The 24649-nt window shown below is 40.8% G+C and overlaps 1 protein-coding gene across 2 annotated transcripts; it reads left to right on the plus strand.

Annotated features, from left to right (window-relative positions):
* The first annotated feature begins 587 nt into the window (after positions 1-587).
* Positions 588-24583, plus strand: LOC116938652 (protein lifeguard 2-like). 2 transcript variants are annotated; one of them, XM_032946073.2, is made up of 12 exons: positions 588-795; positions 13071-13293; positions 15969-16099; positions 16757-16821; positions 16961-17014; positions 17579-17629; positions 18105-18144; positions 18306-18343; positions 19916-20003; positions 20574-20669; positions 20815-20868; positions 21338-24583. In XM_032946073.2, exons 2-12 carry the CDS (start codon positions 13131-13133, stop codon positions 21482-21484), a joined length of 927 nt encoding a protein of 308 aa, XP_032801964.1. In that variant the 5' UTR covers positions 588-795; positions 13071-13130; the 3' UTR covers positions 21485-24583. The 2 variants fall into 2 exon arrangements, with proteins under 2 accessions (XP_032801964.1, XP_032801963.1); XM_032946072.2 differs by lacking the exon at positions 588-795 and adding an exon at positions 11731-12435.
* Positions 24584-24649: the final 66 nt, after the last annotated feature.

Genomic DNA, 24649 nt, shown 5'->3' on the forward strand with positions numbered 1-24649 from the left:
CCACGCTCGCCAATGACGGCACGAGACCGAGAGACACGTCCGAGATAAGGGGCCGTCCATAAATGACGTCATACGATTTTTGACCCACCCCCTCGTCACACGGCGTCACAAAAAGTCATCCCCCCCTCAAATATGACGTCACAAAGCTCTGCCCCCCCCCCCATAAATAAAACATGCTTCAAATCGCTTTAAACTATTGTTATTGTAGTGCGTATTTAATGTGCCGCGACAGCTGCACTCTGATGCTGTAGAAAACATTTGTTAAAAAGTCTATTTAATTAAGTAGAACATGTTGTCTATATTTATTAAAAGTTGCGCATTTTGATGTGACGTCACATTTCTCACCCCCCCCCCCTTCGTCACACATCGTCACAAATGTCTGACCCCCCCCCCCCCCGAGGTGAGTGACGTCATTAATGGACGGCCCCTAAGACAATCATCATCGTACGCATATACCCGTGCGCGATAGTGATCACGTACTTCTACTATCCGTACGTACATTTAATAAGTTACGAAGACCTCCGTTTGAGAGTTTGCGATGCGTCAAGTCGATGGGGTGGGGGGAACACGTGGCAGCCGCTGTGACGTCACCAGGGTTCTCTTCCCACGCGCATCGCCGCGTGGACGGCCTCGACGGACCGCGTCACGTTACTCTCCGGTGGCTGGGTGGGTGGGTGGAACCCAGGGCCCAACTCGACAAATGCATCATTAATTATTCACTCGGCGACACACGAGAGCTCTGCTAGGGTTACTCCCGTCGCGATTCAAGGTCGCCAGAGAAGCGAAGTGAGCCGGGTGAGTTGTTCCGACTGTCGAGTCCGTCTATCGTGCGTCGCAATCGCTTGCGTTCGTGTGTGTGTGTGTTAAGGGGAAGCGGTGGTGTAGTGGTTACGGCCAACATCGGTGACGATTCTCTGAACCGGTCCGGTGCCTCCCCTAGGTCGACTCAGCCTCAAATGAGTCCCTGGTATGGCGAGTAAAAAAAAACATCGCCACTGGGGAGACAAAGGCGGCCGGGCGTGGTGCTGTCCACCCACACCCTCGTGTGCCGTGCCGGCCTTCATCGGTGCTACTCGCTAACAGCACTTGCCCCAACAGTCTGTTACAGGCTATGCCGGGAATCTTTGTCTCGTCCCTTCTCTCCGTAATCCGTGGTTTGAATCCCAAGCTAAAGTCGTTCGCGGTTTACAGATTTTGTTTTGCGATGGAACTTTTTGAGACGAGGAGTGTGAAATGCGCTGACGGGAACTGGGTTTTGTTGTAACACAGAGTGGCCGTGTTGCTGCTTCCTCCCCCATCCATTAACCCACCCACCACTGTATGTTGCGATTTAAAGTAAACGTGTGGCGGGTTGCGCAGCGTTTGATCATGCATACTGTGAGACTAAAGTTTACAAAGGAACGCTACAAGCCAGTGCGCGTTATGCTTAGTTCCAACTCTACAAAACCGAAATACTTGAATTTTTGCATGGAATAGTTGTGATGATTACAAGCGTCGACCAAGACATCAAGGCATATCAACCAACTAAGTAGCATGATATTGGTAATAGCAAATAGAGATAGTCCTGCTACATTATTAAAGTTATAGTATTTTGTTATACTATTGAGTAGCATTTGTTGTTAACTTTCTTGAGCTATTGTTGCTCTTCGATTAAAATAATTGTGATATTAAAGGAGCGCCCCACGGTTTTATATTTTTGTTACAAATGTCCAAAAATATTCTGATCAACTGGTGACGGCTGAAAAAATATAATTTTACACTTTTGAGTGCACTTTTAAATAAAAGCGTTATTAAAAAATATATATATTTTAAAGTTTATTGGGATAGACAACCAACGCCACGATTCGTTACACACTGTGTGTGTGCTGTGTGTGGCTTCTGCTTCTTTATCGCGCTCCCTAGCAGCACTTGTCCCAGCCAGTCTTGTCCAAGGCATCTTTAACGACGCACGTGCCAAGGGAGGAGGATCTTTTGTTTGCACGCACAAAGTACAATCATGGTAGTGCTGTCTGTCATCATCATCAGCATTGTATGAGTTTTGCCATTAATGAACTGTTGAAATGGATATTCGGCACTAATGTTGATAAATTGCCAATTTTGACAGATTTTATATTTCTGATTGTGGGTTTTATGCAGCGTGGTAAATACCGTAGAATGTATGTATCTTAAGACGTCCAGTATATTCGGCTCGTACAGTGAGGGAAAAAAGTATTTGATCGCCTGCTGATTTTGTGCGTTTGTCCACTGACAAATAAATGATCAGTCTTTAATTTTAATGGTAGGTTTATTTGAACAGTGAGAGACAGAATAACAAAAAAATCCGGAAAAACGCACGTCAAAAATGTTATGAATTGATTTGCATTTTAATGAGGGAAATAAGTATTTGACCCCCTCTCAATCAGAAAGATTTCTGGCTCCCAGGTGTCTTGTATACAGGTAACGAGCTCTGTATAAAAGACACCTGTCCACAGAAGCAATCAATCAGATTCCAAACGCTCCACCATGGCCAAGACCAAAGAGCTCTCAAAGGATGTCAGGGACAAGATTGTAGACCTACACAAGGCTGGAATGGGCTACAAGACCATTGCCAAGTAGCTTGGTGAGAAGGTGACAACAGTTGGTGCGATTATTCGCAAATGGAAGAAACACAAAATAACTGTCAATCTCCCTCGGCCTAAAGCTCCATGCAAGATCTCACCTCATGGAGTTGCAATGATCATGAGAACGGTGAGGAATCAGCCCAGAACTACACTGGAAGATCTTGTCAACGATCTCAAGGCAGCTTGGACCATAGTCACCAAGAAAACAATTGGTAACACACTACGCCGTGAAGGACTGAAATCCTGCAGCGCCCGCAAGGTCCCCCTGCTCAAGAAAACACATACATGCCGTCTGAAGTTTGCCAGTGAACATCTGAATGATTCAGAGGACAACTGTGTGAAAGTGTTGTGGTCAGATGAGACCAAAATGGAGCTCTTTGGCATCAACTCAACTCGCCGTGTTTGGAGGAGGAATGCTGCCTATGACCCCAAGAACACCATCCCCACCGTCAAACATGGAGGTGGAAACATTATGCTTTGGGGGTGTTTTTCTGCTAAGAGGACAGGACAACTTCACCGCATCAAAGGGACGATGGACAGGGCCATGTACCGTCAAATCTTGGGTGAGAACCTCCTTCCCTCAGCCAGGGCATTGAAAATGGGTCGTGGATGGGTATTCCAGCATGACAATGACCCAAAACACACGGCCAAGGCAACAAAGGAGTGGCTCAAGAAGAAGCACATTAAGGTCCTGGAGTGGCCTAGCCAGTCTCCAGACCTTAATCCCATAGAAAATCTGTGGAGGGAGCTGAAGGTTGGAGTTGCCAAACGTCAGCCTCGAAACCTTAATGACTTGGAGAAGATCTGCAAAGAAGAGTGGGACAAAATCCCTCCTGAGATGTGTGCAAACCTGGTGGCCAACTATAAGAAACGTCTGACCTCTGTGATTGCCAACAAGGGTTTTGCCACCAAGTACTAAGTCATGTTTTGCAGAGGGGTCAAATACTTATTTCCCTAATTAAAATGCAAATCAATTTATAACATTTTTGACGTGCGTTTTTCCGGATTTTTTTGTTATTCTGTCTCTCACTGTTCAAATAAACCTACCATTAAAATTATAGACTGATCATTTCTTTGTCAGTGGGCAAACGTACAAAATCAGCAGGGGATCAAATACTTTTTTTTCCCTCACTGTATGTTGTATACAGTACATACTGCAGGATTGTGGCTGGTTACGATTGTTTACATGCACTGTTAAAGAAAAGCACGTCCTCTCGAATGAAGCTTGACTTGGAATGCAGTTGTAAAATAAGGAAGGCCCTTCCATCCTTGGTTTCACTATACATCTCATGTAAAGGTATGTGCCCGTATGTATTTTACGTCTTCACAAACTGTGGACACGTTTTCCTGGCTTGTCATTGACCCCAGGACAGTGTCGTTCATCTGTCCGACTATCCTCGTGAATTTGTTAAGTTCAAACAAAGTCGTCTAGCCGAAGCAGTAAAATCCTTGTTTGTAGACGACACATAATCATTACTTTTCGGTGCAGTGTATTTTTAATTTGCACGGACTACTGTACAGTATTTACCTTTTTAAATGTTTGAAGTCTGTTGCCCCACTCTTGCTAAACGCTTGCTCGGTGTGCTCGACCAACCGTAACGTTTGCCAAAGGCTTTAAGTGTTTGAAATGAACACTGCTTGAGTGTTTTTGAGTCAACTTGTTAAAAAAAAGGTCTCATGTTGACCTTGCCCGCTGTAACAAATTAAAAATGTTTTCTTCCTAGTAGTTGGGACAGCATACTCTGCTTTGGACAGTGGCTGCCCCGCATAAGCCATACATTTATATAACAGGCTGACACAGCACTGTAAGAATGTATTAAGCGTCTATCTTATCATTGAAAAGGTGCGTGATTTTACTGGTAGGAACCTCCTGGTTACACCAGCAGCCCACAGGGGATTATTGTGTCCGTCCGTCCGTCGTGCATCCAAAAATGGGAGGGGTGGGGCTGGGTGGAGAGGGGTGGGGAGGGGCTGGGTGGGGAGGGAGGGGCTGAGTGGGGGGTGGGAGGGGTGGGGCTGGGTTGGGAGGGTGGGGAGGGGCTGGGTGGGGAGGGTGGGGCTGAGGGGGGGGGGGCTGGTCACCCCGTGGTGCCCTTATAAAACTCAACGTTTAACCTACTCATGCTGGCTTGTGCCCACCCTCACAGTCGGGCATATTTGCGGAATACACCACGTGGTGCCGCCGTTGACCCTGGCCATTGACCGAGCAACCCAACGTTCCTACCAGCTCCCTCCGCAGGAATGTGTTAATTGTGGTTGTGGCGTCTACTCCGTCTACCATCCCCCTTGCGGTTGTATAAAAGTATAGTACCATTTTTGAGTAAAGTCAGCAGTAGTCTCTGGATCGATATACAATACCTTTGCCAAAGAAATGTGGAATTTCCACTAGTTTAAGGCAGTCATTGGTGACTAGTACGACGGCTCGGCCTTCATTTTGAAGATTGAGATACTCTGACTCTGAACAGTGGACTGTGATAACGATGAGACACCGCTGTAACGTGAGGTTATGCCCAAGAGGAATGTGGGTGAAGTTAATCTCTCAAATAGGCTAGGCTCTGCTCGCTTCAAGGAAGGTGAGAGCATGGAAAAGGGAGACACGACAGTCAAAATGCAGAGATATGTCTCGTCCATCAACTGTATTTAGCATTATTGGAAACTGTTCGTCTAGTATTTTATGCTGGTTCAACGACGTTAAGAGAAGAAGGGTGCTGGTCTAATTTGTCCCGAGTGGCTGCCATCGCATTATTAGTGGCCAGGATCGTGCAATCTTATCAAGCCAGATTAGGGTCACGACATTGGGAAAAGGGGCAAGTTTCAGTGCATGTTGTCGTTTATCATTGTCCTCATTTGAACCACCGGGTGGTTGTGTAGTGTCCATAAATCTGATGCATGACTCCATGTGGCGTGGTCACATGAAGGTTGATACAATTATAAACAATATACTTAGGTAAAGGTGGCTTCAGCAAGGCAATCCATAAAAAAATGAATTTCATTGAAATGTGTATCGTGCGTATATTGTATTTACATTTGTTAAGAATTTGATCTTTTACCATATGGGAAGGTTAAATTAGCTCGGTTATTTGTGGATATTGAGGTTTTTAAGCTATTCAATCGCCTTTACAAGTTTGTATATACAGTACAGCGAAACTCCTGAGTAAATATGTCCACTAATTGTTATTCCCAACAACCGGTCCTACTTTAATAATGTCCACACTAATAGCTTCCCGTCGAAATATTTTATAACTTTTTATACTGTGAAGAGCCGGATTTATTTTTCAAGTGCAAAGTCTATAAATCCCTCTTCATCTGAAACAAATGTTTGATTATTCTTGGTTCTTTCGGTAAAGTCACGTAGAAGGGAAACAATAAAAAAAAATATTTCTAATTATTTTATTGTTTCCCTTCTACGTGACTTTACCAAAAGAACCAAGAATATGAATCCCTACAGTCACGAAAGCTTTAAATCAAAATGTTTGATTATTAGGAAATGTAATTTTTGTTGCTGTAAACATTTAAATAGAAGGCCTCTAATTTATGTTATGATGCCGTATTTGTGAACTGCCAATCGTCAATCCCCATTTTGCTGCTTTTATGCTCCCATTGCTTGTGTTGACATCTTCAGCCATATTTATGTTGTGTTCTACGAATGATTTTATCATTATTTTGCTAATCCTGTGTATATTCAGTATTTAGCTTCTTACTATATATTTTGCACCTCTTCCTCACCGAGTTTTGGGTTTCTAGATATGTTTTTCTCTTTGCTTTTTAGCCTTTTTCCCCCCACTTTCAATGTACTATCCATTACTGTGAGTTATTGCATTATTTTAAGTGGTGATATGAATGTAATGATTCTGAACCTCAAGGAATTGTAATCTGTTACTTACTAAATGGTTATGAAGTGTTAACTGCGATTTAATACCTCAATCATGGAATGATGCCAATTCTTTCCATTGTATAAGGGTGATAGAATTGACATGAAGAATTAGAGACCCATTAGCCTTTTATAACACGTAGAGTGTATACATTGTTAACAATTACATTTTGGGAATGGAACAATTTAAAGTTTAAAGACCAGCCAATCAATAATAAACGATTATATGCCATTGGCCACATGTATACTGCCAAATTTTGAAAAGGGCATTTAATTTAGTAGGACTTATGAAGTAATCCAAGCTCTTGAGTCCGAACATAAAACGCCCTTAAAAGCATGGAACAGCAACATATGCAATTCAGTTAAAAATTACACAAATACATATTAGAAGGTAAGTCAGACAAGGATTCGCACCATCACAAAAGTTATTCACTGCGAGATTACAGTAGATGTTTTGCAAAAAATTGTCTTCGACAAATAAAAGGGGTAACTATGAATATCACATTTTATGGTTATATAGCCATAATAACGACCAGTGGATAAGAACCACAACAAACAATTGATTAATTAAGGTTTCAGAATGGGGCTGAAGGTAAATAAGATCCAAACCAAAATAATATGCCTCAAGTTCCCAAAACAATAGAAAATATCTGATGGGGGGGGGGGGGGGATAGAACTGTAAGGCACTTCAGAGTATGTGTACCCAGGGCAGTGTTATTGAGAGTTGACCGCGATCACAATTATTTAATAAAATAGGTGGATCAGAAGAGATTAGGGTGCATTTGGAAAGCTTAACAATCAAAATCAACAGTACAATGTGGCTCAAGAGTAACGTATTTTAATTCGCACATATTACCTGCTGTGATATTGATCAGAAACGTTCATGGTTGACTCAGAAAATGTAACAAAAGCTGAAATGTGCAACAAAAAAAGCATTGACGCATGCTAGGAATTGCACTCACAGTCATAAATACAAATACCTGGATTGATAACATAATGGACTTGGTTTGCTGGAAGATATGATGGCTAGTGGTCAAGATTAATAATGGAGTGGCAGCAAAAGGAGAAAACACACCGAGAGAACATCCACCACACAGATTGAGAGATAAAATCAACCTCTGGCAGTGGTAGATGGATTGTTACACCATAAGACCGTGGTGATGCCTTGGCTAAGCTTTCTTCCAGTAATGCAGAGATTATGGCTAATGTTGATGGAACTCATTTTAACCCATTCTATATGGGGCACTGGGAGCGGATCATATTATCTCTGGTTAGTTGTGCAAATTACTCTTATCCTCAGGGTAAGCACAAAAAAACATCGATAATAGGATAAATTTGCTGCCGCTGATGGATCACTTCTAAACTGTACAAAGGCTTAGATAATCAGGTGAATTTAGAACATTCAGGAGACTGATTAAATACATAACAGGTGTTCGCGCAGATGGAATTGTGATTGTAATGCATTACGAATGGGGCACGTGTATATGACCCCAGGTCTGCTTCCAGGTGTCTCTTTATCACTGCCAAGGCTCTGTCTGGCAGTAACATGAATTGTCCGTCACTTCCAAGTCGCTTTTCTCATCTGTAGTAAAGCTGTGGAAAATCAGATGCATTAGCTTCCATTTCAAGGTCATTACTCTTATTTGCGTAAAAATGCTTTGGATGAGAGGACGGACTCATTGTGGATTATCGTATTTTGTGAAGATTTATTTGGGTAGATGGATAATATGTGCATGGGCTAATAAGTCTGCATATAGGGACAGTTGCAGTGTCCCACTATTCATATAAATCCTTGTTATATGTCAACGTTTGTTTGCTGTATGTTAATTAAGAAGTGAAGATGGAAATGTGATCTCGGTCAGCTTGACGCTATGTTGTAGTTGTGCTGTATAACACCATTATGTTACGATAATGAGATATGAGCACCAGTAACACATCTGAAATGGATGCTGGTTTGATACTTCGATACATTGGAAGGTAACTATTACCAGCCAGATTTACCACGAAATTTTGATTTTGACATACTCGCTGTATTTTACCATTGATATTCTATGAAGCCAGTACCCAACCGATCCTACGAACCAGGTGATGTGTTTCTAAACCACACGTTTGTCAATCTGCGCACCATGGGTGACCTGAAGCATTGTTATGGTCGTAGTCATACACAGCCGGGGTCATACTTTACATGCAATTATGCCCTGTCCACCAGGCCGAGCATAGCAGCACTTATTGGTTCAAGCACGGTGATATTTTTAATTAATGAGTTGTATTGACCTGCATAGATCGTTATCAATACGTTGCACACTCGAAATGAAAGACGTGGGCATGTGCTCCAAATCGAGGGTAAACACATTTATTGTGGTTCATCTGTAGAATGCAACAGCACGTGGTGTCACACACAGCAATCCTCAGCCGAGTCGCTATTAATCATGTGACTGGTGTACACGTCCCGTTAATCAATAACAGTTTTCTTAAACCCAATTCTACTACTGATAAGCCATCTGTCTTTGCCAATAACCTTTGCACTTTACTATTCGCATATTACTTTAAGCCTAAGCTGTATGTCGATCTATACCATCCACTTATATCGGTATCTTACACCCATTACCTGTACTGTATGTGTACAATATACGTACTGGACTTGTCACCATTGTACAACTTACTACTCTACATGTGTTCTATTCTCAATAGCATTACAAGTAGTCATACTCTGGTGCATGGGCATGGTTATAGACTAAACAGTATTAGGGTTATATAATTAAAATTACAGTATGTAATTACAGTGCATCATCCTTTACAATGCACAGTGCTAAAAACCCTTCCAATTGAATATATCACAAACGAACAATTCAAAGCCAAGCTTAAAGTCTAGAACAAGTCGATAACAAGTCTAGGACATTTCTATAACGATCAAAAACAACCTTTGGGTCATATTCTTAGCTCTTTCGGTAAAGTCACGTTGAAGGGAACCAATGAAATAATAAAATATATATAAAACAATAAAAATTCTCACGTTTCGACCATAACACAAACGGTCGTCATCAGGTGACGAAATCCTCTATCAAACGGTCGTCATCAGGTGACGACCGTTTGTGTTACGACCGTTTGTGTTATGGTCGAAACGTCGTGAGAAATTTTATAGTTTTATATATATTTTATTATTTTATTGTTTCCCTTCAACGTGACTTTACCGAAAGAGCTAAGAATATGAATTACTGCAGTCACGAAAGCTTTAAATCAAAATGTAACCTTTGGGTCCTTTACCTGTGAGATGCAACAGCACGTGGTGTCACACACAGCAATTCTTGAACCGAGTCGCCATTAACCACGTGACTGGTGTACACGTGCGGTTATTCAATAACCCTGCCAGCCACCTACAGGCCCAACTCAGTCACCACATGCTGCTGTACACATGCATTGATGCACTGCACAGCACATCAGGACTTTCACAGAACCACACTTTACTCCCTTGCTGCACAAAGAAATAATAAAAAGAGTGGTCCATTCCTAATATGCCACAAACACCACATCTCCTTGGTTTCTTCAAGTCAAAATGAGCCCTTATTCAACATTGAAAACTGGAAATTACTCAAGTGCTTTGACAGATGGACAAAATAAGTTTCTTATATTTCAGCATGGTGCTATTGCCGTAATGCCGTGAGATGAAAACATTTCCATTCAGAACTCTGATAGAAAGCAGCGATTCACCCCATGATAGAGGATTTCCTAAACAAAGTACACGTATTATGGGATTTTGTGAGATGCCTTTCGTTATCTTATGTCAAAACTAGGTACACCCTCCCCCAGCTTGCATACCTGGCTAGATAGGAGTTGGACACATTGCAGTCAAACAGCCATAAAAATATGAATCATTGTGTGTGCAGTTATCAGTGACTTATGGCTGCTGAACTTAAGAAAATTCATTGTACTCATGGGTGTTCGCTCAGATGGAATCCAACATGTCAGTGTTGCCGGTTCATTGCCATGGCACAATATTAACCCTCTCAGCTACCCATCCATCTTCACTCTTGCTATTCTGATTCCACTATTCTCACAATCCTGAACACACATTCATCATTGCTGTCACCTGAAGCACTGATGATATCATGTGGGTATAGAGACGACACCATGCCTGATGGCCCCTTGTGGTGCAGCCATGTTCTGCCGGTTCAACAAATTGATTTTGTGAATGTTATTTGTTCTTTTTTTTATTTTAAAGTTTTTTTTTAAATTCATTGTTCTTTATTTAACTATTTGAAATCTCATTGAGATCCAATGACATCGAATAGCAGTATTTTAGTAGAAGCTGGAAATTACATAAGCAGATGGCACGTTAAAAAATATATCTTAGGTCATGATTGCTGAAAAAGTGTAATTGTAATAGGTAATGTCATTTTGAAATAATTTGAATCATGACCCATTCGTGTGGCGCGGTGAATAGGGCATGTGCGTATTGTTGTAGTAAACATTGTTGAAATTGAATATAAACTATTTTAATACAATTTAAAACAGTTCTGGTTCACAAAAAAACACATCCTGAGTCGTGTCATTGCAAACAAATATCTGCAGAAACATGCAAACTGCAAAAAAGTTGACACGTTCTTTTACCAACGACAACCTACCCCAAAAACAAGACATCAATAATGTACCTCCTTACTGACTCAAGTCCTGATCCCTCATCTGGATTCATGCTGTCACTATCCTAGATTGTCACCCAGATTCAGAAGAACGCTGGCGAACAGTCGAACAACACGGACGTCCATAATTTGCACCTTAACTGAGATCCAAACATCGCACCTCCTGACTTTACTTTTTTTTTTAAAGACAGGTATAATAATTATCAACCGCATCATAACATCAACAGGTCGGTGTGCACATCTTCATAAATGGAACATTAAAGAAAAGTGACTGCGGTCTTGCAACCCAAACTATGGGTCATATCGTAAAACATTGTATTCAATGGAATTTGAATAGAAAAACTACAGGAACAAACCCTGAAGCCCTCTGGACGTGGCTAGCGACTTCGACACGTGGCATTTAACTCCTGAAACGCATTACCATCATACGCAAGAATCGAATAGAATTGCTAACGATTACATTCCTGAGCCCTGTAATGGAACAAAACTTCGCGGAGATTAGAAGAAGAAAAAAACACCCAATATCCAGCTGTTGTGTTGATGGATTCTGTTCTCAACAAATTTAAAAAATAAACCCCCCACCCCAATGTGGGCCCTCGTTGGCACTGGCGAACGAACTCGCGATGCTGCTGCTGGAGGAGGCGGCGGCGTGCGCGATGCGCGGGTTGCCATAGAAACGCATTTTACGTGAATCACCGCAACGCTGCTATTTATAAACGCGTTTCGCGTAACGCCGATTATATATATTTTTTTGGTGGTGGTGGTGGAGGATATGTAGAATACAGAGAGGGGCAGCAATTTGCCTTATTCTTTCGGCACGGCGGTGATAATTTGCGTGTGCCATCGTAGGGTTGGTAGCGCGGCACGTGGTGGTGGTGGTGGTTGTTGATTTACTTGAAGGTGGTGGGTGGGTGGGTTACCGTCTGATTACCGTCCCGAGGGTTAGTTGTGAAGCGGCCGCCACACCGTCGCTCCACGACTGCGGGAGGGGGAGGAGGAGGAGAAGGAGTCGCCGATGCGAGCACCCAGAGACCCAGAGAGAGAGACACACAGAGAGAGAGACCCAGAGAGAGAGAGAGACATCGCGGGCGGCGTTGCGACGTTCCACTGCAAGATGGCTGCTGAGAGGAGCCGCCGTTAGAAACGCGAAGCTGCAGCGCTCGCGATAAACAAACACATCTTTTAAATTGATACAAAAGTCGTCGTCGTCATTCATTTGTTTTTATTCTACCAAATTTGTGTGGGGGGAGGGAGCTTTTTGGTGTCCCTGCTCGAGCGGGTCCGTTCTCTTGCGGCGGCAACGTGAAACAGAATGACTAAGGGAGTGGTAAGTTGTGATTTTTAAAATCGGTCTTCTTACCTCGGGGATTTTCCCTCGTCACATTATTGAACTGATTGTATACAGCTATCGAACTAGGAATTGGCTACGACACGTGTGTGTGTGTATAACATTGTTTAATGACATCTGTTACGTTGAAAGTGAATTGTGGACACGGAATGTTGCGTCGTTTTTGATTGGGAAATGTATTTCATACAGCCTACAAACCAACAAAAAAAAACGATTTGCAATTTATATTATTGGTTCTTTCGGTATTTTATTGTTTCCCTTCTACGTGACTTTACCGAAAGAACCAAGAATATGAATCCCAGCAGTCGCGAAAGCTTTAAATCAAAATTAGCAATTTGATGAGGCTCGTGACACCATCCATCGCTCTCTCTCTTCACGAAATGTAATCGCGTGTGTCGGTACCTTACCCCAAATGTTTATACAAATAAAACACACGGTGATATTGCATGCATGCTTTAAAAAAATACGTAAAATCTCCTTCCTTACATTTGTAAGACAATTTAACAAAATGGGATCTATCATATGCACGTTATCTTATGACAATGCAACAATTGCCCACGCGCGCCATGATATATATTTGAAAATGTTGTTGCTGTTGTTGTTCCATTTGGCAGCTGGCTGCTCATAACAACAAAGTCCAGGACGTGTCCCAGGAGGAGTCCGCGGTTGTTGCAATGGCAATGCCCACGGCTCCACCCAGCTACGCCGAGGCGACGTCGGGCAAGGGAGGTGCCGCCTATCCTCCGCCCGTGCCACCTCCACCCGTGCCACCACCACAGCTCGGTTGGGCCTACACAAATAATAACAATAGCAGCAGCAGCAACAACGCCGGTCCCGGTGAGTTGTTGTTTTAGTCGAATCGCTTTACCTTCCCCCCACGACCACACACACACACGTTTCTTCATTTGTTCATCTTCTAGAATCTAGAACCATAACATTTTGGGCCGCTTAGGGCGAAAACCCGGTTTTTTTTTGCACGAATATCTCCTCCGTACTAATAATGTGGTGTTTCCACTTCTTCTTGTTTTTCCCCTTCGCTGCGTCTTTCAGCTGAGACAGCTCGCATCCTGTCCGATGTTTAATATTCGACGTGCAGTTAAGATTATGGGTTTTCCTTCTCTTTCCCAAGCGCATTCAAGTGTTCCCTCCCAACACAGTCCTTTGCAAAGGGTCATCATCATCATCATCAAAGTCCTTCTTTGTAACGTGTCTAAACGTTTCTTCATTTGCACACCGTAAGAATTGCAGTGATTGCAGCGGACGTAGTCTAGTGGGTCAGCGCTGACTTGAGTGTGATTGCACTTCCGTCCGGGGAAAACCAGCGCGTTCATTTCAATGAGTATATGAGCATGTCTTGGATATTCCCTTTGTCGGATCAGCCATAAATGAGTTTCGTTAGGCACGGTGTGTAAATGACAGCACCTGTCAGATGTGGATATGGCAGTGTTGCCAGCCTTAATTGGTGCTTGATCACGGTGCTTGTCCCTACAGTCTATAATGTCAAACGGGTGACGTCTTTTTTTAAACGTTTTTTTTGTGCAGGATTGGGATTGTGTATCCATACAGTGGTGTAATCTTGATTTAAAGCTTTCGTGACTGCAGGGATTCATATTCTTGGTTCTTTCGGTCAAGTCACGTAGAAGGGAAACGATAACATAATACAAATATAAAACAATAAAATTCTCACGACGTTTCGACTGCAACACAAGCAAAATCATCATAAAATTTTCTTGCAGTGGTTTTCACAATTGATGATGATTGCGGCTTGTGTTGCAGTCGAAACGTCGTGAGAATGTTATTGTTTTATCATTTTATTGTTTCCCTTCTACGTGACTTTACCGAAAGAACCAAGAATATAGTGGTGTAATCGTCACATTTTAAATAGCGTTTCCTATTTCAACCCGAATTGTTTAAAACATGAGCGTCAAGAACCTGAACCTTGGCACATTGTAATGCTTAACCTTTAGGTACGATAAATACCGTGTAAATTAAACAGGTTAACTGCTTTATTTGAAAATGAAAAAATAGAGGTAATGCCTTGCTGAAAATCCCATTTGAGCTTTGTAATGCAGTTGTGATTCAATGGGAATGAGACTGACTGATGAATATAGTGCATACAAGATTTAATCTTTATTGTCACAACTTAATTTTGAGCCATTTTGCAACGTTGAGCAATGTGAAAAACATTCTAGAAAAATAAGTCTGTACAGTCCCTTGTATTACAAAACCACAGCAGTTGCCATTTGGCTTCCTAATGCCGACGTTTTAAAGATAATTGAAATTCAAGTCAAATTGAGTAATTTGTTAATCTGATTAACAACTTCATTCTTGGTTAATGTGTTGCTATTCCTATGTATCCAGCCTTGGGAGAGGAATTTGGGCCACAGCTCATTAGTGCACCCACCCCGTGTGTGCAAGTTGCCTTGGAGATATTTTTATACGCTTCAGCCATTTGTTGACTGCAGCATAAGATATATTTGATTTTGTATGCTGACTGCATGCCTCACTGACATGTCACACCAATATTGTATTATGTCAACTACATTTGTAAATGAAATTCGCTTTGAATACTGATATTCAAACAATTTGCTTTTAAATTACTGTACGCTATATTTCAGTTGTATATTGATCAAAACGAGCTCATGAGTTTTTTTAAACGTCAATATTTACACGTCTGCTTTTGCGATCAGTATTATGATTAATAGTTGATATTTGGGTAAAATCTTATAAGTAAAATGTCTATTGTACACACTGGCGGTTCCAGTGGGGGGGGGGCACGTGCCCTCCCAATGATCCGATCGAAATCTCTAATTTCGATCGGATCATTGGGGTTTATTAGTAATAAATCGGCATTTTGCGACCCCCACTGCCACTGTGTAGGATATTATTATGTGTCAGGGACTCTGAGATGATAGGAAAATAGACTGAGTCCATAATTGGCAATAATTAACGGCAGTGCAGTTATAAGCGACTCAGAATTGTGCGTAGTTGCGTATTCAGTACACGACTTCCCTGAAGACATTCACCTTCAGTGAGCATGATGCCGATCACACAACGCGGTTCGAATTCGACCTTCGATCGATGGCTGCGCCATCACCGCACACACATTGAATAAAAAGCAAGGGACAAGTCCTTACTAACAACTCCTCTATCATTTTTCATTGCTGGAGGGGTTGCCCCCCCTACCTGAAAATCTTGGCTCCGTCATTGAATGTACACCCTCCTCCACCCGACACTGATATTTTGGAGACCAATCCACAACATTGGTAAATGTTGTGGATTGCTTTCCAATGTTCTGGATTGCCGAAGCAGCAATAGATTGGTACCCTAGTTCACGTGACAAGTTTATTAATATTTTACTTAAGTGATATGGCCTAAAAATCAATTATGAATGCATCACCATGTTGTAGCCAAGTATGGTGTAATGTTAGGACACAGTATATCTTGAATAATGATCTGTTAGTGTTATATCTATATGAAATGCAACTCTTCTTTGTTGTGATGGAGAGTAGCTCCAAGCTATGGACAGGCCTACACAAGCCCCTCGTACACCCCATACACGGACACGAGCAGCAACATCGGCGACAGCTTTTCCTCGAACACATGGGAGGACAAAAACCTGCGACGGGTCTTCATTAGAAAGGTGCGTGAAGCAGCGAGGGAGGCTGCCTATTTGATTGTCTGTATTTAAAATAACATGTCAGGGATAACCAGAATGATCTGAATTTGTCTGGAGATTGAGCGATTGCAACAATAATTTTAGTGGCACAGAAAGTTTATTCATAATTATATGGATTTAAATTCTATATTCAAAAATGTAATGTTTTAAGCAAATCAAGAATATTATCTCCGGGATGCAGCATTTTATAGCTCATCTGCTAAGAACCACTTCATTTTCATTAATTATCATAATTTCATTTTTGCCCATGGTGTCCATGGCCTACGAGCAGATTATTGTTCATACAGAGTTCTCGTGAGGTCCTAGAAGGTAAGCAGGGCAGACCCCCTGCATAGTGCTTGGATGAGAAACCACCAGTGCATAAACCAGATGTCATGGGTTATTGTGGGGTTACATTGTCAGCAGAGGATAGTGTATCTAAAATCAGCATAGTATATAGTATGCTAAAATAATCCCCCCCATGACCTGCACAGCATATGGTTTAACAAAATGGTTGTAGATGTACATTGTGTCCAACTTTACAGCCGTTTATAAATTTGTTCCCTCATGATGATTACACACGCTTGAGCGTGGACACTCAAATTGTCGTGCATACACATTGCTTGCTTTCTCTCTTGCCAGGTGTATGCAATCCTCATGCTGCAGCTGCTGGTGACGTTTGGGATTGTAGCCATTTTCACGCTTTGGTAAGAATTTCTCTTAGAAGGGACATGTGCCTTAGCGCTACAATATAACGTATTATATGTGTAGTGTTTGGTAATGGCATTTTTTTTGCCAAGATTACAGTTTAATAATTAATAAGATTTTAACTGAATGCGTTCACAGTGAACCAGTGGGCTATTACGTGAAGAGGAATCCTATTTTGTACTGGTCGTCATAGTGAGTATATCTTGCCCCTGCACTGATTCAAGCTGCAACATTCGCATTGTGTTTTTTTCCCCATCTGTTATTCATTAACAATCGTCAGCCATTGTCAATCCACTGCTGGTTGAAGGCCTCCGCAATTCTCAATGATCTCCCATCATCCAGTGATGTAACACTCCACCCAGCACCTGTATCCGAGTTCATTGCATCGCTCCATCTCCTCAGCGACGTGCTCTTGAACTCGTTCCATTTCTTGGCTGCCACAGCTTCACTATTCTTGACCATTGGCCATCGTCCCTTCTAGCGTCACATCCTGCCCAAACCGACTTACTTAACTGTTTGAATTATGTCTTTAATCTGTGCATGTTCTCTAATGCATATGTACCACTTCCTGTCTCTTAAAGTACTGTAATTCAACGCGTGCATCTCCCCGTTCATTTGCTTCCACTGTATTGAAGCTAATCGTACAGCGATTTCAGCACCGTTTTAATTGAATTTTTTTACCAAGCTTAAAGAAACACGTGGTTATAATTCTTCAGATTCAACATTACATGCATATTGTGTGTTGTGTTTGTGCAGTGCGGTGTTCCTGGTTACCTACTTGGTGTTGGCATGCTGCAAGGAGCCTCGGTAATTGCCATGCTGACACAATTTAGCATTGACTTTTTTGTTGAGAGTATTACTATAATCTCCGGATTATAAGATGCACTTTTTCTCCTATATTTTATAGCAAATGTTTGGGGTTACATCTTATAATCCAGTATGTGGCCTTTATTGCCACTGCGGCCGCCTTGACATGTGTGACAATATTGAAATCACTTTACTGGCACTGGTGGGCACAGTCAACAACTTGATTTCCACCACATAGCCACTTCTACTTTTACCGTATTCTCTAGATTATAAAACATACTTTTTTCCTTCAAAGTACACTCTGTAATTAACACGGCTTTAGTTAAGTGCAAGTTGAATGGAATTTATTTTTACAGCACTTCATATATATTTTCAGTGACAGCACATACACGTGAACAATGTAATGTTTGATAATTTTACCACAAGGTGCTCTTTTGCACAAATGTCTACAGATTAAATGTGTTTTCTTTTTCAGTCGCCGTTTCCCATTGAACATCATTCTCCTGTCTATCTTTGTAAGTACTTGTTTGTAAAACGATTTAATGGTGTAGATGTCCTGTCTTTCAGTATTTTTTGCATTGAATGTGCCTCACAACCACATGTTAGAATTCTTCACGGAAGTTTAGTAATAACTTAACTCGATGCAATGTAAACTTTCATCCTTATTTGTTTACAGACATTGGCTATGTCATATATGACAGGAACGCTAGCAAGGTAAGCTTTTAAGTTATCCACCTGCATTTAAAAATAATTCACAGTACAGTTACTTTACTGATTAACTTTTCATATTTCAGTGATGCTTGTCAGAGATGGTGTGACAGAAATTATCAGCAATATCTCAAACGTAATTACCATTATTTGTTTATTTGACTAAATCGGGATAACCTAGTTAAATAATGTACAGATGGTGTATTATTCCTGAAAGAACCAATAATAAGTCTACATTGTAGACTGCCAGTACACTCACTCAGGTTAAGAACCAGGCTACAGTCTACATTATAGACTGCCAGTATGCTCACTCAGTTTAATAACCATTGATGCAGTCTACATTATAGACTGCCAATACGCTCACCAGCTTAAAAGCCAGGCTATAGTCTATATTATAGACTGCCAGTACACTCACCGAGGTTAAGAACCAGGCTACAGTCTACATTATAGACTGCCAGTACGCTCACCGAGGTTAAGAACCAGGCTACAGTCTACATTATAGACTGCCAATACATTCACCCAGCTTAATAACCATTGTTACAGTCTACCTTAGTGTTTTTTTTTTATTATTGTTTTATTTTTACTATTTTTATTCCCTTTATTTTGTATTATTATTTTCTATCTACGTGAAAGAACCAAAGAATATGTAAACAACTCTTCCAAATATATTCAGTATCTAGATGTCCACAAGCTGTGTGACGATTTTTGACTTGCAACCACAAACATTGTATTGCCGAGTTAAACGAGCATCAATTTCTTCAGTGTTTTTAGTATTTTCAGTAATTTACCATTTTGATTACGCATGATTATTCTGTGATTTTTTTTGTTTTACAGTGTGGAAATTTTTGAATTACTTTATCTGATGCTACTATCTCTGCCGATGTCTCTCGGATGTCTGTGAAAACGAGGTGTTTCATCTGAAAATACTTTTCCTGGTTCAATATTTTCAACTAGCCTTTTTCCCATCCAAGGACGGGTGTATTGCAGTAAATCTGAAACTTGCAAGCGAAAAGCAGACCGCGACGTGATATTCATTGCATTAATTCGTGTGCAATTTGTAAGGGCGCGGTGACACAGACCTATTTAATTTTAAGGTTATAATCCCTTGTTCATCATGATATCCTTTTTACTTTGATGTCTCAATCGCGTTACGGAGATGGCGTGAAGTGAGGGTTCTGCCTTTGTAGTGAGGGTTGTAAGTTGGCACCAAGAAGGGGGGAGGGGGCGCCTCGGCCCCCCATGTGGAGTGACGTCAGCCGCTAATTATTTTTCATGGTGGGATGTCCATTTGGAGGACGTCACCTTATAATGATTATTAATGAGGGGGGCTGTTCGATGTGGAGTGACGTCACCTGCGCATGATTATTAATCAGGGGGGAGGGTGCTCAATGTGGGATTATGTCACCCGCTCATTATTAATCAGAAGGGGTGGGGGGAGTGTCCATTTGGAGGACGTCACCTGCTCATGAATATTAATGAGGGGGCTGGTCTATGTGGAGTGACGTCACGAGCGTTAAGGACAGACATTCCTGAGTGATTATAGTAGGTATAATGAAATGCAATTTTTTTTTCTGACAGCTTCTATAGCACACGGTCGGTTATGCTGTGCTTTGGAATTACTGCCCTCGTCTGCTTCTCAGTGACTATCTTTTGCTTCCAAACAAAGGTAACAGCAATTTTGTTTTGTATCTTTGGAGTTATAGTCACTTGTAATAATTAAAATGTACGAAATGGAAATTTAGAAATCAGTGTAAAACCTATTGGTCCTGCATACCCTGTTAACTCTTGTTTCCCCTCTGAAGAAATATCATAGTCCTGTATAGGTATATGAAACATTATGAAAAGTGTCTATATACATATTTGGTTTTGAAGTGCCCTTATGGCATATTGTTGTACATTGGCCCATTTTTAGATCACTGGTATTGTGTATAAATAGAGTATGTTATGAAGCTCAAAAAAAATGTTATGTAAAAAACTTGTTTATAGTACATATGGAATTATTGCAACACCCTGTATTTGTCACTTTTATGTATTTTTTTATCTTAACATTGCTTTTAAGTACATATTAACCAAGCACCATACTGTACTTTATAGAAATTCACACCTGTAAAGCTTAGACTGTATAAGGCACACATTATAATACAGCAACTCCATTCACTGGGATTACCGCCGCTCGATATGGACTGTATATATATTTGATTTCAGTATTAAACGGCTGTTTAAATCTGTGTTGCAGTTTGACTTCACAACCTGCCATGGGCTGTTGTTTGTACTGCTGATGGCACTTGTTCTCACTGGACTGGTGGCTGCGATTGCTGTGCCTTTTGGATATGTGAGTCTTTGCATGTTCATTACTCTCACATCTGGGTTCACACAATCTCCTTCGAAGTGTCAATCGAACCATGTTCCCCATGAGTGACCCCATATATGTCACCTTGTGACATCAGGTATAATGACGTGTGTTTATCTGTTGATAGATGCCTTGGCTGCATGTGGTTTATGGAGGCCTCGGAGCGGTTGTCTTCACACTGGTATGTTCAGGCAGCCCCATTCATCACCATAGGGCATTCAAAGATATATTTATGCTTATTTTGCACTGACATTTGACAAAAAATAGGTGAAGGATTTGTGTTAGTTTTGTCTTACTGTGCGAGCATGTATGGCTCGTGGTGCGTGAGCCCAGCAGCAACAAAAACAAAAACTTCAATATTGCACAAAAAACTAGGCATTTCAATGGTTGTAAATAAAACACAGGAGAATTAAAAAAACAGTGGAAATATAACATGAGACAAGAAGTGCTATGAAGAAGAACCATTGCCAAATAAGTCGCCTTATATATGTTTCCTATTAAGGCAGTGTGATTGACATATATGAGTTTTGTTGTTTATGCTTGTGCACCACTGTTAATGCAGTATCGCTAAATAATTAGTTTCATGCTTGTGTGAAGCTGTTTGCTATCATGGAACCTGCGTCTGCTTCGTTTGTGCTGCTGCGTTGCAGTTCTTGGCGTATGATACGCAGCTGCTGATTGGAAACCGCCGTTACGCCATCAGCCCGGAGGAGCACATCTTTGCCTCTCTTAACCTCTACATGGACCTTGTCTACATATTCATGTTCCTCCTGCAGATCTTTGGCAGTCGCGAGTAGGGATTATTGTGTGCCAGCCTGCTCAGAGAGCCATCCCACATGCTCTTCAATGATTGGTCAAGACCTAGGTACACTCCGCAGTAAACGACCTCTGTCAAATTTCTTCGTGTAGAATACTTTACATTAGGTTACTCCTCCGGTGGAGTTCTGTGACATTTGTTTTGCAGATTGATAATTAAGGTAATTTTTGTGCGGTGCCTGAGCATTGAAAACACCCACATGCCCTTGATATTGTTCAGGATTTTGAATTTTAAACGTGCAGTAATAATACGAATCAACATCTGTCAGAAATGTATGCTTAAGAGTCGTGCGTTCCTTGACTAAGACAAGAGAAAATATTTGAGTTTAAAATATTCGTTAATAAATAATGTTTCCTATAAATATAAAAAAATATAAAAAAATATTAGGCCTACAGAATTTTTAAATGTATTCTATTTAGTATAGGTTATGAAAAGTGTTTCAGATGAGCTTCATAATAGTATTTCACTCAATAATAGTCATTGCTCATTCAGTGGTTCCCTTAGGTGTTAAACTATGTTTCTGCTCTGCTTTTTAAATGATGTTAATGACATGATGCTTAAAGCATAATTTCCCACTTAAGTTATTTTCATTTTTGTGCATATATATTGCACTCCTTTAAATAAATGTTGCATGGGGGTGTAAATCCTGTAGTGTATGTTGTACATTGTTGATGGTGGTCATTTATATTTAAACGGTTCTATAAGTGATACCAACGTATGCCAAACTCAATGAAATAATTAAACTTCCATGCAAAATCAACTACAAATGTATTGTCTAATGGTTAGCACCAAAAATTTGAAGTATTGTATGTGCAAAAATGATAAAGTTTCTCGATGTTAAGTGATGCAAGGCTTTTGGCTTCAGCCGATAAATATTTTTGAACATGTTAAAGGCTTTGTATGCCACTTGGACATTGGTTGCTTCCAATTGTCAACTATCGTGATAAACCATTCGGTGAAGTAGCTACATTTTTTCAAACGCGGTTTTTTCAAGGATACAACACCGTGTTCTATTAATTATAAGACGCACTATCTTTTGTTGTATTTGAAAGCAAAATGTAGGTGTGCGTCTTAATATCCGGCACATGTTTACAGTGTGTCTAACTTACCGGAGCGTCTTATAATCCGGAAAATACATTGTGATTCTTAAAAGCCGTTGTTAAAAGTATCACTTATTGTATCTGTATCTTAGAACTGTAATTAAACCGTTGTATAAGTAACAAGTGTGTAGTGTAGATATGTAAAGGAGATGGGAGGGAACCATTAAACGTCAGATTTTTATCGAATATTTGTTTTAATTTGGAGTAAAGTTTGTAGATTGTGGAGATATTTTAAAACCTAAACCTAAAGAAATTAAATAGGCTATCATTATTTAACCTTCACTTTTATAATAGACAGTTGAGTTTGATTCCTGGCCATGGCTAAAATCGGTGGGAATTGATATCTGAAACAGTCTTCGGCTCGTTTAACCAAACCAAAATGACTAGCGTGGTGAATTATGGTCAAACTCCAATAGTTGATATGGTGTAGCGAGGCCTTCATTCGGAAATGGAATGATAAAGGGCTGAAATGTATTATTTGTCAATTTAGACTAATTTGTAAATGTTACTGCAGTTTAAACATCGCACAATTTTGCAATGAGAAAGTAATTTTAAAAAGTTTATTTAGAGTTGCTGTAGCGGTGTGTTTTTATTGAAGTCTCGGGGATTTATAGCTTCCGTCAGTTAACTTTTTTCATTCTGGTTGTTGTAACTTAGAAACAGAATCCCTGTGTTTACTGCTCGTGTAAAGTACTTTCAGATTTTGTTGGCAATACTTTTGATTTATTGAGGCCAGCAGTTTGCATATCTGTAACTTCTGAGCATCTTCAATGTAGAATGTTTTAATGATTAAAACAAATCAACGACATTGAGTTATATTACTTGCCTACACTGTATTTAGTTTTAGGCCTTTCGAAGCTATTCAAGATCCGGTCTTGTCACGAGTCGGCAAGGGACTAACGTTAAATTGCACCGTTATTTTGCATAATTGCAGCGTATAATCAAGAGTACTGATTGGTGAGGTTTTCACATGTGAGTGGCCTCATTAATCAGCTACTGGACGTGTGGTTTTACATAATAGCCTGAATACTTCAGTACTATGCCTGAGGTGATATTGTAAAAATTATGTCATCTTTTCAACTGATGCGATTCTGTTCATACGAAACATGATGGGGTCAGTGTCCCGACATTTGTGTTGCCCGACTGTGCATTGCTCAGATCGCGAGACCACTTAACAGGGGCACCCCGTGAAAGTTGTCGTCTTGCTCCCGTATAGAGTATACTGCTGCAAATTGCACCTTTCCATACGAAAGAAGAAGACCTGATGCTGCTTGTGTTGCCAATGTTGATGGATTGCGCACTCACCCGTAGCAGCAACAAGTAATCGATTCATTTCTCGAAACTGATTCTCTATACCATTCGTGCAGCAAAATTATTTAAGGGTCATTGGCCATGTCCTCAGAACCCTCATGAAAAATGTGTTTCTGGGATAAACAATTATTAGTCCTCACGAGAGCTGTGGTTCATGATTGCCTGCTGGTCAGTTTTCTCCTTGTATGTGTGCAGAGTGCTTTGACGCAAATTTGGATAATTGCTGCTGAAGTCGCACAGTTCATTGCGTATATTACAGGACACGTGGATACGCTGGGTCGCTAAGCGAGGGGAAAGGACTGAGCTTGTTGAGGCAGACGCACAGTCCCCAACAAGAGGCATGGGAGAATGAACATTTGGGTTACGGGGTTTCAGTTTGAACACTTCAAGCTGAGACCCGAAGAGATTTTTGGTGGTTATGTAAAAGTTAGACGGACCACTCACTTCTGACCAGCGATGGGTGCGTTGTGATTAATCTGCTCATTAAAATTCAGCCGTCTTAGAACTGGGTTGAGTGACCACAATGCAGACTTTAGCTACGAAAGCAAAAGGTGCAGAGTCGATGTGAAAATAATTATGTATCCCTGTACTTTGTAAAGTGGTGTGATTGTGGAATATTTCTCTTTGATAAGCCTTGAGTATGCACCAATAAAGTGTATCAACAATGAGTGGTATCTTATTGTACTTTATCACCTTTATTAAACAAAAAATATGAAACTGTGACATTACATAGT

This window comes from Petromyzon marinus, chromosome 4 (assembly GCF_048934315.1).
Source record: "Petromyzon marinus isolate PM22_M1 ecotype Great Lakes invasive population chromosome 4, UKy_Petmar_22M1.pri1.0, whole genome shotgun sequence".
In the NCBI taxonomy this organism is placed as follows: domain Eukaryota; kingdom Metazoa; phylum Chordata; class Hyperoartia; order Petromyzontiformes; family Petromyzontidae; genus Petromyzon; species Petromyzon marinus.

What these genes read in the sequence shown, in the direction of transcription:
- LOC116938652 (XM_032946072.2), top strand. An exon ending in GTAGCCATTTTCACGCTTTG is followed by an intron (nt 16,822 to 16,960) that starts GTAAGAATTTCT and finishes ATGCGTTCACAG; the next exon opens with TGAACCAGTGGGCTATTACG. An exon ending in GAGCGGTTGTCTTCACACTG is followed by an intron (nt 20,869 to 21,337) that starts GTATGTTCAGGC and finishes GCTGCGTTGCAG; the next exon opens with TTCTTGGCGTATGATACGCA.